Here is a 14447-nt window from a genome sequence, read left to right as displayed (position 1 = left end):
CAGACTGCGGCTCTTAATGACATCACCATCGCAAGATGGCAGTGGCCGAATCTCGGATATTTTAACCTGACTTAAGCACAGTGGGGTTAATGGGGCAGCATCGTCCATCTTTATATACAGTCTATGGTGACAAAGGTAGCACACTGTTGCCATCACCGTCTCCTGCAGGTTAGCAGCAAGGTTATCATATGTAACTAAAACTTAACTAAAAACTAAAACTAGGCCTGAAAAAATATTTTAAGAAAAATGATATAAAAAGAAAACTTAGACTTCAGAAAAAAAAAACAAAAACCAAAAGAAACTATATTTTGTACTTAAAAAAGAAATATAAGTATCATAAACGAACAGTATTTCCCCAGGATTTTTTTCTAGCAGTGGTGCTGAAACATGAGTTTTATTTTAAGGCCACCTGACGACATTAAGTGCATACACTGACACGAGAAGGGCTTACAACACACATTTGTAAATAGTTGTAGGTGTTGAATTATGTTTAATAAAATGCTTGTAGATATTTTATTATGTTTAATAAAAAGCTTGTAAATGTTTAATTATTTTTAATAAAGTGCTTGTCGTACCCCATGTGTTGTCCTGCATGTGGGAGAGATGTAACATTTAACATTTCGTGAAGGCCCTGACACAACTGGTGGTGGTCGGCTGGCCCTTGTTTACGTGGTGTGTCAGTTACCCTTGTCAACCCTCCCCTGCTGTTTGTTTGGCTGATTTTGCATGTTGAACTGTGGAGCCCATCAGTGCAATAAAATCACTCTGATTTGCAGCTGAGCTCAGCACATGAGAGGAAATCAAACGTGAGAAAAGTAAACAAAGAGCTAAAGTCCAGAAAGAGAGAAATGGAAACAAACTTGTTCTATCAGGTAAGAGTTTTTCTTTAGACATTGAGCTCTTTAGCAGAAAGGTTTCCTGATGGTTTGCGTTGTTGGTCAATCTGATTTGTTCTTTCAACATTATATTGTTGTCAATGTGCTAACTGGCTATCTAGTGTCAAGACACTTGTAGTGACATTTCCTTTTTGAATGACAATTGCAGATGGCTGCCATCTACTGGTATAAAGGGGTATTTTTTCATGCAGGCGCAGAGGGAACAGGTTGATAGACCATCAGTTTGTTGTGTTTATGTACATGTTCATGTTTTGATTTCCCTCTATAAAAGTGGACGCATTCATAGTTTAAGCTAACTTGTGTACATTTTGTTTATTCCTAGTTATGGTATTCATGGTAATGTATTGATTTATGTTTGCTTATTGTACAGAAAAATCAGCTATTCATCTATCCTCCATCCTCTCCTCCTATAAACTGTTAAACGCCTCTTAGATCTATGAGTACACGTTGGCTAGAAGCTCTACGATCCAGTCAGCCTCACACTCCCTCAGCAGATTGTAAAAATTCCTTTTTTCGACCAAGTGAAGACTGAACAGCTGAGAAGTTTTTTTAGGGAAGTTTTTCAGCGCCTTCATTTTTCATTGTGTATTAATGTGCTGCTGTAAACAGTCCTCATCAAATGCACTATGCTGACTTACGTTTGTTAAAAACTGCAGTGGCCAGTTGTTACCAAGTTACCTAAATTACTGAGCTTTTTTAAAAATGAAACTATATATCTGTGAAACATATGTAAAGACTGTCAGTCTTCTGAGGGGTATGTCACCTTGTGCCAAATATACTGTACAGGAGATGTCAACACTAAAAACTGTCAATCAATTACTGGTTTATGTCATTTCAGACTTAATTAATTCAGGTTTAGGTAACCCACTGTCAGCTGTTAATAAACATAGTAAGAGGAAAGAAAAACCTTTTTTCATGGGAACAGCTGATCAGGGTGCTGCATGCTATGAGCAAACACTTTGCTCATCTCCTCTGCTGTGATTCATAAACTTGATCACATTCAGGACGCATTGATGCAGTTTAACACATGCTCAATTTTAATAGCCCACTGCCTTTCATTCAAATGGACACTGTAAGCTCTTGCATGGCTGCAAAATGACTCTCACAAAATAGTTACATTAGCAACGCTGATGCAGCGTAACACAAACCATCCCAAGCATCACCCACTCTTTTCACAACAGGACCTCACAGAGACCCACCTGGTTGGATGCAGCAGCAGAGCAGCGGTGCTGGGCCAGCTCCAGCATGGTCCTGTAGCTCTTGCAGCAGGAGGGACAGTCGAAGCGGTTGGGTCCGTCATCGTGGATCCTCTGATGGTTGCGGAGGTACCGGGCCAGACGGAAGGCCTTGCCACACAGGTCGCACATGTAGCGTTTCTGACCATGAATTCGCATATGGTTGCGCAGGGACATATAGTTGGTGTAGGGCTTGCTGCAGAAGTCACACCTACGTTTGAGAGAAAACAATAGTGGCCAGGTTAGAGTTGAAAGGGAATAAGTGACTATTCAGACATTTACCTGATGCTCTCCATATACAGTCACAAACAATGAGTGAGGTGGGAGGAGTTCTGTCTGAAAGTAAAGAAGACTAATAGCTAGAATGCAGGAACATTTTAATCATGTCTATAAAGTGTGGAGTACCTACCTAAAGTCTCCAGTCTTGTGGGTGAGCTTGTGGTTGAGCAGGGAGCTGGCATGCTTGTAGGCGCAGGTGCACAGGTCGCAGACATACGGCCTCTCATCTGATTCCATGTCATCTGACGCCGATGTCGCTGGTGCTTGTGCAGGTGCTGCCGCTCGGGACTCCATGGAGAGACTGGAACTGGAGAGGGACGCTGAGGAGAGACTGGAGCTGGAGAGGGCTGCTGAGGACGAAGGGAGCTGATCGCACCAGCTGATGGTCGAACTTGGCTGTCACAGAGGAAAGGAATACATTAAAGCCCGGTAGTACAAAAAGCACACATCAACACGTCATTGAGACTTTTCCTAATTACTGGTATTCTTCATATGAAATGATCTACATTTAGAAATACAACAAAATAGCATTAAAACTCTTCGGTAGAACGTGGGCTGCTGACTGGAAATGCACCTATCAGTCAGCCGATAACCGGAATCATCTGATTTTCATCTTGATAAGCAATGACTAGTGACCGTCCAGTCATTCTCAGAAATAGCTGATCCTGTGCTGATCAAATTTACATGCATGCGCAACACGATGCTTCACGCCACATGCCCAAGGGCAGACACCAACCATATATCATTATTGCCGCTGTAACCAATTCTCATTACCATGTCGTCAACCACCAATGCTTTGTCAGGACCCTTTGTTAGCGACTTTCCAGACCCTTTTAATTACTGTTTTTTTTAAAATAGTGAAAAAGTAAAAAATTGCATGGGCTCTGTCTTCTCCTCTTGTGCCGTGCACACAATAGGGAGGCAAGAGGACACTGCTCGCTACAGGACTGGGAGTTTAGATATTGCCTGTTGTAAACACAACTTTACATTCCTGTTAGCATTTTTGTAGAAATAAAATAGATGAATACAAAGTTTTAGATTGATAATAAATAGCTGGCTCTATACCTTTTTTTACATACATGGCATAGAATAATATTTTCTCTGACATGTCAATGATATGTTTCAGCATATAGATGTATTGAAACTGTTCACTATTGGGAAAATAAAATATGTTAGATAAAGAGGGATATACTGAAATTCATTATCAGTTACATTTTATTTGTATTATTAAGTCTTGTCCATTTAAAAAAGTTACAAAAATGTTTGTGTATGTTGTCAAATCTTGGAAAGAAAGAATCAGCCAACATCCGAACCGACAGGTCAGACATTAAAAATCGAAATCTGCCAAGACAATTGCAAAAGGGGCATCTCTATTGCCAGTGGAGAAGACAAACTGGGTAACAACAACACTTGAGACTTGCGACTGATGTGCATGAGTGCATGTACATCTGAGTGCATACATGACTAAAATTATGAGGCACGCACATCTTTAGATTGTGATCCTTAAATGATGGAGACATGTCATTGCATCAAGCCCTGTTTGTAGACATGGCATCTGAACTAAAACATGTAATATTTCTTTACACTGGCAAGCCAGAGAATACATGTGTGGTGGAAACCATCAGCAAGTGTGAAGCCCTGCAGAGAGGAAGCTCAGCACCACGGACAGCAACACGGGCCCAAATTGAGCCAGCCCACAGCAGCACATCTAAGGGCCAGTCTCACCAAACCTGAACACTGCAGCTAAATGTGGGACTAGATTTTTTATTTATTTTATCCAGTGGAAACCATTAGCAAGCCAGGCTAATGCAACACACTGGCTAAACTTTGTATCTTGTTCTTCTTTGACTGAGCATTACATGTACTAACAACACAAGACACAGACCCAAATGATAGGCCCTGTCACAGAGAGCACAGAGAAATTCATCAATTACATTTGAAAATAAGCAAACCCCGCCTGAGCCGAAAGCTTTACATAACTAAATGTCAAGAAACTGAACTCTGGCCTACGTCACCTGTGTCAAGTGTGCGAACAAAGCTTCTCTCTGACATGTCTGCAATGGAATAGGATGTCTCATAAAAGTTTGGAATGGTACAGTACAGCACTATTATGTTTTGCAAATACGCGTTCCTTTAATACAATAAATGCTGACTGAGTACTCAGTGTAACCAAAGAAAACAAATGCAAGTGGACAACACAAGACTGTGTAGAACAGTTTGGCAGCACATACACTTCCTAGCCACTTATACAATCTAATGCAATCCAATACAACAGCAATACCACATATTCTACCTTTACTGAGCTTATAAATGCCAGGTTTTGTTAAAATTTAAAACAATATGTTCATACCTACAAAATATAGCAAAATGTGTTTCAAGTGTTCTTCAACCCTATTATATGTAACATATGGCCTATTAGAGTCTGCCTATCAATGGCCTCTAAACCAACTCCGTTCACTATCCATAAAGTGTGCCTTTGAACACATCAGCTGTGAGGGGTTGCCACAGCTCCATGGTTGAGACGGCAGACACCGTGCAAACAGCAAGTGTGACCCAGGAGCTACTGTGTCCCATACAATCACGCACAACCGAATGACCATCAATGATGTTAAATCATCACTGTGATCAGGGACAGTAATATAAACTGTGCAGGCGGGGTGGCTGCTAACCCATCTCACTAACATTGATTTTATCTTCTTTTTTCCCTTTCCTTTTCTTTTTTTTTTTATAAAATAGTCAATAGCAATGCTATAAAATATATACCTTTTCTGCATACACTACAAATAAGCTATAAAAACTATTCAATTGAGTAATTCTTTATTTTCTGTTGGAATTTATCATATACATATATGTAACGATGATTTGTGGTAACGCTGTTGTTATGATAAGATTATTCGGTGGATTGTTTAGGCACGTAACTTGTCACTAGCACACACACAAGGACCTCTCATAATAGGATGCACTGGGGCCCTCTGTTACCTTACCCCACTGACTGTAATGATGCAGGGTCTGAATACACGTATCTTAGAAAGACAAAATGGAATAATTTAGGAGAGTGAGCCGTGGAAAGTGCTGCAAGTCACCACAATGATATCAGAGCTCTGGGAATAAACTACGAAATGGTAAGTTTGGAAAAGTGCGAAAAAAAATCTTTGCCAAAAAATGTACTCTGTGAACTTTACAAAAAAAAACGTCCACACGTTGTAATACATTTGATTTAACTTGTATAGTGAGCGACAGCCAAAGAAAGTGGGCAATTAGAAGAGCCTGTAAGGCCGCCAACAATCAAAAACAGAAAATGTTGAAACCTATAAATTATTGTGTGGGCGTGCGCGCGCTGTGCAGATATCTGACCATGAATGAACCGCACAGTCTGCCTTCACAAAGAGGTCTTTGAAAGTCCTCCGTGGGGCGTCTTCCGCTCCCGTTTCCTGTGGGACAGCCCGGTCCTGTTTACTTTGCGCTGCTCGGTGACAATATTGCAGGCGTCATGCATGCACCTCTGCTTTCACTGATCTAATAAGCCCTCCAAAGTTCACGATACTGCAGCATATAATCCAAAGTACCATTCTCTGTAAAATTGTATCCAGGAGAAAAACGTTGCCTTGTTTTTGGAGGCTCTGCTGTTAGCTGAGCGCTCTGTGTTTGACTGAGAGAGCTAGTGTTGTTAGATGTTAGCATTAGCTCGGTGATGCTTGGTTATAATAACATGCTTTTTCCTCGCCCTTCGGTGTCTCACACAAAACACCTGCGGCATAGTGCTGGACACACACGACTAATTTCACTAAACTCTTACGATATGAAAGAGACACAGTTTGCGGGAGCAAATAATTATTAGCCACTTAGCATGGCAGCTAAGACTCAAACTAGGCCATGAGCCGCTCTGCATGAACACTGCTACATTAACGCTAGCAAAGAGCTAACAGAGCTGTTCTGGAACATAACGTGTCGTAACAGATCACCCACTGCTGCTAAACTACTGATCACACACTCATTTAACAACCCTGTTTAAAAAAGACACAGTGCCCAATGCTAAGGTTGTAAAATGTTGCTCCATTAGCCTTTTCATGTAGCTATTTGTTGGCTGGCTTGGCTAACGTTAGCGTAAGGTGGTCGCAGCTGGCTTTCTTACTCCGGAGTCGTTGGGATCCTTTTTCCAGAACAATTGAGAGCAGTGGCCGAAAGACTCTGTCGATGTCACATAATTTACACCGTTTCTATCTTGAAAGTCTCCGTGTGTGCTGCCGGTGTTAGTCCTGGCGTACATCGTCGCTTTTCTGATCCTTCGACTTTTTCTAGCTGAAAAGAAATAGGGCCGCTTTGTCGGGATCTTCTTCCGAAAAGAAAAATATTTCTTCTGTAAAATTACTGTTTTGGCGGCGGACATATTGAAGCATACGGGACATTGCTGCCGCCTGCTGGCCTGGAGTGCATCGACACAGATTCTCTCTGCCCAAGGACCCCTCAGGACCCATCAGCTCAGGCGGGTCCAAACCTCTTTGAATGGAATTAGATTATGTGAAAATATATGAGGGCCACCTTCCTCCGCATCATGTGGAGAATCTTATATAAATTAGACAAACTGTTTCATTTTTCAGTGATTTGCTGTTGAATTTGGCAGGTCAATAAATACCACAACACAGGTTATGATTTAATAATCAGGATATATTACAATACTGTAGGCAAGGACATATATTGTGGTAGTCTGTACATTAGTATGTGTAGTGTTTTGCATCTTTTATCTTCCCTCTTGATTGTTGTAATAACTTTGTATATTTTATTGCTCCTGGTTCCTCTTTATGCCTTTATATAGTTCAATGTGTTTTTCTCTGAAGCGAAGCTGCATTCTATGTATGAAAGGTGCCATATAAATAAAATGTATTATTGTTATTATTATATAATGTCAAAGCACCATTCCAATTACTGTTGTTGGCATACTGACTAATATAATTGAATGTAGAGGTGTTTGTTAAACTGTTAATATGTAACTTGATTAGAAATTGCACAGGTGTAAAATTGAGTTATGTTGTCTTGTTTCCCCATCAGATGCCTGTGAACTAATGCTGGACCCAAACACAGCCAACAGGAAGCTCTCTCTGTCAGAGCACAACAGAAAGGTGAAAGAGGTGAATGAGGAGCAGTGTTACCCTGATCATCCCGAGCGATTTCACCACTGGAAGCAGGTTATGTGCAGTGAGGGTTTAACAGGGTGCTGTTACTGGGAGGTGAAGTGGAAAGGGTTTGCTAATAAGGGGGTGGCATACAAAGAAATCAAAAGGAAAGGGCAGGATGATAACTGCTGGATTGGGCAGAATGACAAGTCCTGGAGTGTGTTATGCTGTGAGAATTACTCTGCCTGTCACAAAAATCGGAGGACAGTCATACCCATCCACTCTTCCTTTGACGCTGGCAGAGTAGCAGTGTATGTGGACTGTCCTGCTGGCACTCTGTCTTTCTGCAGAGTCTCGTCTGACACTCTGATCCACCTCCACACCTTCCACTGCACGTTCACTGAACCCCTATATCCTACGTTTGGGATTTTCAGTTCAGGTGTGAATCATCAGTTTCTCTGTGTCAGATATAGCAGGAGTTAAAGCTGCCTCTTGTCTGAAACCCCCCCAAAACAAAACATTTTAAAGAGTAATTAAATCCCCCACTTTTGGTTTGAGTGCCTCCTCCCTGGAGTGTGAAAAACGTTGGTTGGAGTGGTGACACGACGGTGACAGGGTGGCGACAGGGGGCTTGATGGATGATGAAAGCAGCTCCTGCTACAGTATCAGCCAATAGCTAAATTCAATAGCAATAGCAGGTTTAAACCTTAACAGGCCACAATAAAGGGCACTCTAAAATGTGCAGTTTGATCACACAACAATGCCACAGATGCAACAAGTTTTGATGGAGCATGCCATTGGCTGCTGATTGCAGGAATGTCACCAGAGCTGTTGCCAGGGAACTGAATGTTCCTTTCACTACCATAAAATGTCTTGAATGTCATTAACATGAACTTGGCAGTAGACCCAGTCAGCTTCAGACCAGGTTTAACCACACCAGCCAAGGACCTTCACATTCAGCATCTTCACCTGTAAGATCGTCTCTGAACAGCTGATGCAATTTATCTGCAGCCATTATCTTGTGTTGCAGCATGAAAATGAACAGCTCCATGTTGCAAAGATCTATAAACAGTTCCTGGAAGCTGGAAGCTGGAAGGAACACACATACACACACACACACATATATATATACACACACATTCTATATATTTATATTATATATATTACATTTACATCTAAAATGTAGAATTACAATTAGCTTTTATTTGAATGCATTAATTTGTGGAGAGTAAAGCATTCCACAAATTTTGCATTACTTTCACCAAAATACTTCAAAAGAATAACTAGGTATTATAAAATGTAAGAAGGTCATTTTGTTTCACAGTGGGTTATAAAAACACAGAAGGCTCTAGTTTAATGCAGTTCATTAACATATTAATCCAGTAGAGGGCAATATTACACAGCCTGATGAAGGCTCTCCTCTGGAGCACCGGTCTGATTAATTCTTGTGTAATGTCAAAAATCAAAGAATGTTGAACCTCTACCATGTAAGACCCTTTGTTACTTTTGCCCAATTGTTGCACAACAAGGCTTTGAACAAATAATGGATTTGATTTTTTTGTAATGAAAGTATGCCAGTGACATCTTCAGTGCCAGTGTATTCCTCTCCTTTATATGAGTTCACAATAAATATAGATGGATCTCTGCTCACTACCCTTAAAGATTTATGAATTATGATTCTGAAATTCATACATTTAAAGCGTAAGATGACGTGGCATGGTCTGATCAACACCAAACCTGCAGTGAGTCTTCACACTGACAAGCTTGAGTTACTCTGAAAAAAAATCAGCTTTCAAAGTGCATTCCAGCCCAAGTTACCACGTATCACATGGGTATAAAAATTAAAAAGTAATTAATTCATTAGGCCCCAGCGTATCTATCTATCTATGTATCTATGTATCTATCTATCTATCTATCTACAATTATTTTGAAATTCGTTTTCTCGATTTTGGTTTCTGACCAAACATGGGATCATGGAAAAACAGCTCTGAACTTCCGTTTTCTCCTTTAATGGTTTAAAAAGAGTAAACGAGCCGTCTTCTCATTTTCCATGCAGTTCAGTCCCGTCTGAATTATATGACGAATTATACGTTCATACCCTGACCGTTACGTGACCGTCCCAAATGAATTTTTCATTATTTTCCATTAAATCACAAAAAGAAATGGACACAAACAAAATATGACCTTTATTTTTGCTCCGGTTCTTTTTATTTATATTTGTACATAGAAAAATAGTGTACATGGAGATGATCAGGAATATTACAAATATAAACATAAACACCCCCCCATCCCTGCAACAGTATTACTGCACCATTTGACAACCTGGCATTGATGAGTTGGATGCAACCACTTGTATTACACGCATCACATACATATCATGCATATTTTATACAAATAAATAAAAGTGACATAGTTAGAATAATAACAAAAATAGTAATAAAAATAAATAAATAAAAATAAAACTTAAGAAAATAATAATAAAGAATAATAATAATAAGAAAAGGTTAATTTAAAAAAATCGCGTAGTAAACAAGTAGATAAAAGAAAATCAGCAAATGATTGAAAGAGGTCTTTATGGGTTTCAAATTATACATAATACAGGATCAGTCATATAGAGCACCAATATTAATGACATCTTATTTCTCTATATAACTTAAAAATGATTTCCATGTAGCATGAAATTCTTGAATACATCCTCTTGTAGAGTAACGAATCTTCTCTAGTACCAAATGGTGTAGAAGGTCATTAACCCACATCTTAAAGGTTGGGGGAAGTTTCTCCTTCCACTTAAAAAGTATTAATCGCCTAGCTATAAGAGAAGCAAAAGCTATCATATTCTTTGCCTGGCGGTTAAAGTGAGTGTCTTGTGGGGTTATTCCAAATATGGCAGTAATGGCAGAAGGTTCGATGGGTACTTGTAAAACATCTGAGAAAGTTTTAAATATTGACTGCAAGAAATTGTCTAGTTTTGAGCAAGACCAGAACATATGAGAGAGGGTGGCTGGTGCTTGCCTGCATCGATCACAAATGGGATCGATGTTGGGTGTGAACTTTGCTAGTCTCACTCTAGACCAATGAAGGTGATGCATGACCTTGAACTGGATAACTCTATCGGTGCGTACCCACCAAACGTGATTACAAATGATCACGCCTCAAGATTACATACAAAGTCAATGCAAAGACGCGATTTGACGCCTCATTTTGCCGGGCGACGCAATGGACGCGATTGCGCGTCGCGTCCAACGCCTCGCGTCCAACGCTCGAGTTGAAATAATTTAACTTTTGCGGCGTCGTCGCGTGAAGACGTGCCGCGACAGCCTATCAGCGTTGAGATCGTCATCGACGTGCTGACGTATGGACGTCCTGGTGTTCCCTCGCAAAATCTAATCAAACCGCCAGAAACAATGGAGGAGCAGCTTATCATCGCCGTCACCGCTCACCCAGAGCTGTACGACAGTTCCTGTCCCTTGTACAGCACCCAGAACCGACGTCAGCGCCTAGCCCGCAGACGACGCTGGGAACTTCTCCAGAGCAGGTACAGTGCAGCGATCGTGGTTATCTCAGGCATGGTCAACGAGAGAATGAAATGGCGGAAGAAATGTTGTTGTTTGGGCGGGCTCGACGCAATTTCGTCGCGCGTCGAGTCCCATTTTGGGGTTTTTGTACGAGCGTCAAAACTGGAGCGTCCGGCGCGACGCGATTTCATTTGAGGCGCGATGAAATAATTTTTATCGCGTTTGGTGGGTACGCACCGTTAGTCTTAAGCAGATTGAAGAGGAATATATTCTATCTAAAGCTCTTTCCCAAATCTCCTCAGAAAGTTCAAACCCCAAATCGTCCTCCCATTGAGTCTTTAATGATGTCAAAGGTTCCAAATTATATGTATTTAGTAAGGAATATATGTTCCCAATAATCCCTTTGGAACCTGAATTAAGCTTGAGAATGGAATTTAGGAGTGTGTTGGGTGGCTGGGATGGGAAGTGAGTAAGTGATGTTGATATGAAACTACGGAGCTGCAAAAATCTAAAAAGATGAGAGTTTGGGATGTTAAATTTAAGCTTTAGTTGATCAAAAGATGCAAAAGTATTATCAATAAATAGATTCTCTATTGTGGCAGCTCCTCTATTAGCACATTCATGAAAAGCACCGTCTATGATTGATGGCATGAACTGGTGATTTTTTGTTATAGGAGCACAAGTGGGTAGATCCTTGAGAGAAAAATTTCATCTAAACTGTGTCAGAATTCTAAAAGAATGTTTCACAATTGGATTTGAGGTGAATTTACATGGAATCCAAAAGAGGAAGTTTTGAGCATAGAAGTGAGTGTAAGGAAGTATGAAAACAAGAGGAATTTTCCATTCGCAACCACTCAGGGATAGTGTCACCAGATGGAGAATCCTTCCAAAACAGCATAGACCTAATGTTGGCAGCCCAATAGTAAAACTGGAAGTTAGGGAGGGATAATCCTCCATGTTTACAATGCTGTTGTAAGATCCTTTTCCGTATTCGGGGATTTTTCTTGTTCCATATAAATCCTGATACCAGATTGTCCACTGACATGAAGAAGGATTTAGATAGGTGTAGGGGAATGCACTGAAATATATACAGGAATTTGGGTAAAACATTCATTTTAATTATGTTAATTCTACCTCCTAGTGACAGGGGAAGTAAATTCCAATGTTCCATATCTTGCTTAAGGCAAGTCAATAGTGGTGAATAATTAGCTTTGAATATGTCTTTAAAGGTATGTGTTATCCAGATTCCTAAGTATTTGAATTTTTGTGGACTGACTTTAAGCGGGAATAAACTAAAATCAATTTGCTTAGCTGCTATATTCACTGGCATAATTTCACACTTCTGTAGGTTAATTTTGTATCCTGATATTTTGCCAAATTCTCCAAGCAGGTTGAGAGTATTTGGTAAACTAATTAAGGGATGAGACAGATATAAAAGCATATCATCAGCATATAAGGACACCTTATTATCCGAGTTGTATCTCCGTATTCCCTTTATATTTATTTCACCACGCAATGCTAAAGCCAGTGGCTCAATCGCAATAGCGAATAGGAGTGGCGATAGGGGACAACCCTGTCGGGTGCCACGATGGAGAGGGAAGTACAGGGAGAGGTTATTGTTTGTTCGGACAGCTGCAAGTGGGGAAGAATACAGAACTTTAATCCAGGAGATTAATTTTTCACCAAAGCCAAATTGTTTGAGAGTGTAAAAGAGATAATCCCACTCCACCCGATCAAACGCCTTCTCAGCATCAAGTGATAGTAATATTTCTGGAATTTTGGGCGGAGTGGGACCATAAAGAATATTAAATAGGTGTCTAATGTTAAAAAAGGAGTGACGACCTTTAATAAAGCCAGTTTGATCATCGGCTATAATCGAGGGCAAGACCGCCTCTAAGCGGAAGGCCAGCATTTTGGAAAGGATTTTACTGTCTACATTTAAGAGTGAAATGGGACGGTATGAGCCACAATCTAGAAGGTTTTTATCTTTTTTAGGAATAAGGGAGATGATAGCTTGTTGCATAGTTAGAGGAAGAGAACCAGTGGCGTGTGATTCCTCGAATACAGAGAGCAGGATGGGAGACAGCTGGTCTGCAAATTTTTTAAAGAATTCGCTCGGGAACCCATCGGGTCCTGGAGATTTTCCAGCTTGCATGAGCTTAATTGCATTCATAAGTTCCTGTACAGAAAATGGTTTATCTAGCTCGGATGCAGTTCTGTTACTAATTGTGGGGACATTTATTTTCCTGAAGAAAGAATCAAATAGAGCATGGTCGCCAAGAGATTCACTATCATACAGCTTTGAGTAAAATCTATGAAAACATGAATTAATCTCAGAGTGATCTATATGCTTAGAGCCCGATTCATCGTTTATCTCAGCTATAGTTCTATCCAGAGTTTTCTGGTGGAGCTGATGGGCAAGAATCTTCCCTATCTTTTCACCACATTTGCTCTGTTTTACTCTTTTATTTTACTCTGTGACTTATTTATTAGGTTTTCAATGTGTCTTGTTGATGGGGTGACAGAAAGTGTAGTATCTAATTTGAGAATATCATTTGTTAACTGTTCAATTTTCATATTGTGACGTTTTCTCTGTTGTATGCTATATGATATCATTTGTCCCCTCAGGTATGCCTTCATGGATTCCCACACTGTTAAAGGAGACATTCCTGGGGTCTGGTTATGTTCGAGGAAGAAAGTTATTTCAGAAGAGATAAATTTGATGAAGTCTTCATCTGAAAGTAGTAACGTGTTAAGACGCCAGGGGTGATAGTTGGCATGGGAAATTGGTATACATAAAGTCATCAACAGGGGGGCGTGATCGGAAATAATTATGGCTATCTGATACTCGTACTTTCTTATTAGTGAAAGAAGGCTTTTATCCAAAAAGAAGTAGTCTATACGCGAATATGTTCCGTGGACGGGAGAGAAGAAGGAATAGCTTCTAGCAGTAGGATTTTGGAAGTGCCACACATCGACTATCCCATTAGCATCAAGAAAAAGCTGTAGTTGAGACGCTGCACTGGATTTGGACGCAGTCCTAGGCGAGCTACAGTCCAGAGTTGGTGATAGTGTGCAGTTCATATCCCCTCTGAGGATAAGATAATGTGTATCCATATTGGGGATGTGAGTGAAAAAATTTATAAAAAAAGAACTGTCATCCCAGTGCGGTGCATATACGTTGGCTAGGACAACCGGTGTGTTATACAGTCTGCCCACTACAATTATGTAACCTGAGGACTCTGTTTCAACCTTCGACATAACAAATGGGATGTTCTTATTAACAAGGATGGCCACACCTCTAGATTTGGAATGAAAATTAGAATGATATGATTGCCCAATCCATCCTCCCCTGAGTCGAAAATGATCAAAGGTTCGGAGATGCGTCTCCTGGAGAAAGGCAATTCCCAC

General features: G+C 40.3%; 1 protein-coding gene across 4 annotated transcripts in view; it reads right to left on the bottom strand.

Annotated features, from left to right (window-relative positions):
- LOC121956612 (uncharacterized) overlaps positions 1–6769 on the bottom strand; it is a 32348-nt gene extending 25579 nt beyond the window's left edge. For 3 of the 4 annotated variants that reach the window (XM_042504925.2, XM_042504926.2, XM_042504927.2), the window contains exons 1-3: positions 6543–6767; positions 2541–2806; positions 2096–2342 (exon numbers count right to left, since the gene is read on the bottom strand). In XM_042504925.2, the coding sequence (XP_042360859.1) occupies positions 2096–2342; positions 2541–2806; positions 6543–6677 (648 nt within the window). In that variant the 5' untranslated portion in view covers positions 6678–6767. Of the gene's footprint in view, positions 1–2095; positions 2343–2540; positions 2807–6542 lie in introns of all 4 variants that reach the window. The other variant, XM_088091187.1, reaches the window with a different exon arrangement.
- Between the last annotated feature and the right edge of the window lie 7678 nt (positions 6770–14447).

This window comes from Plectropomus leopardus, chromosome 18 (assembly GCF_026936395.1).
Source record: "Plectropomus leopardus strain MGB_pleo_1.0 chromosome 18, ASM2693639v1, whole genome shotgun sequence".
NCBI lineage: Eukaryota > Metazoa > Chordata > Actinopteri > Perciformes > Serranidae > Plectropomus > Plectropomus leopardus.
Note: the sequence above shows the minus strand (reverse complement) of the source record. Positions and strands in the feature narration are given on the sequence as shown.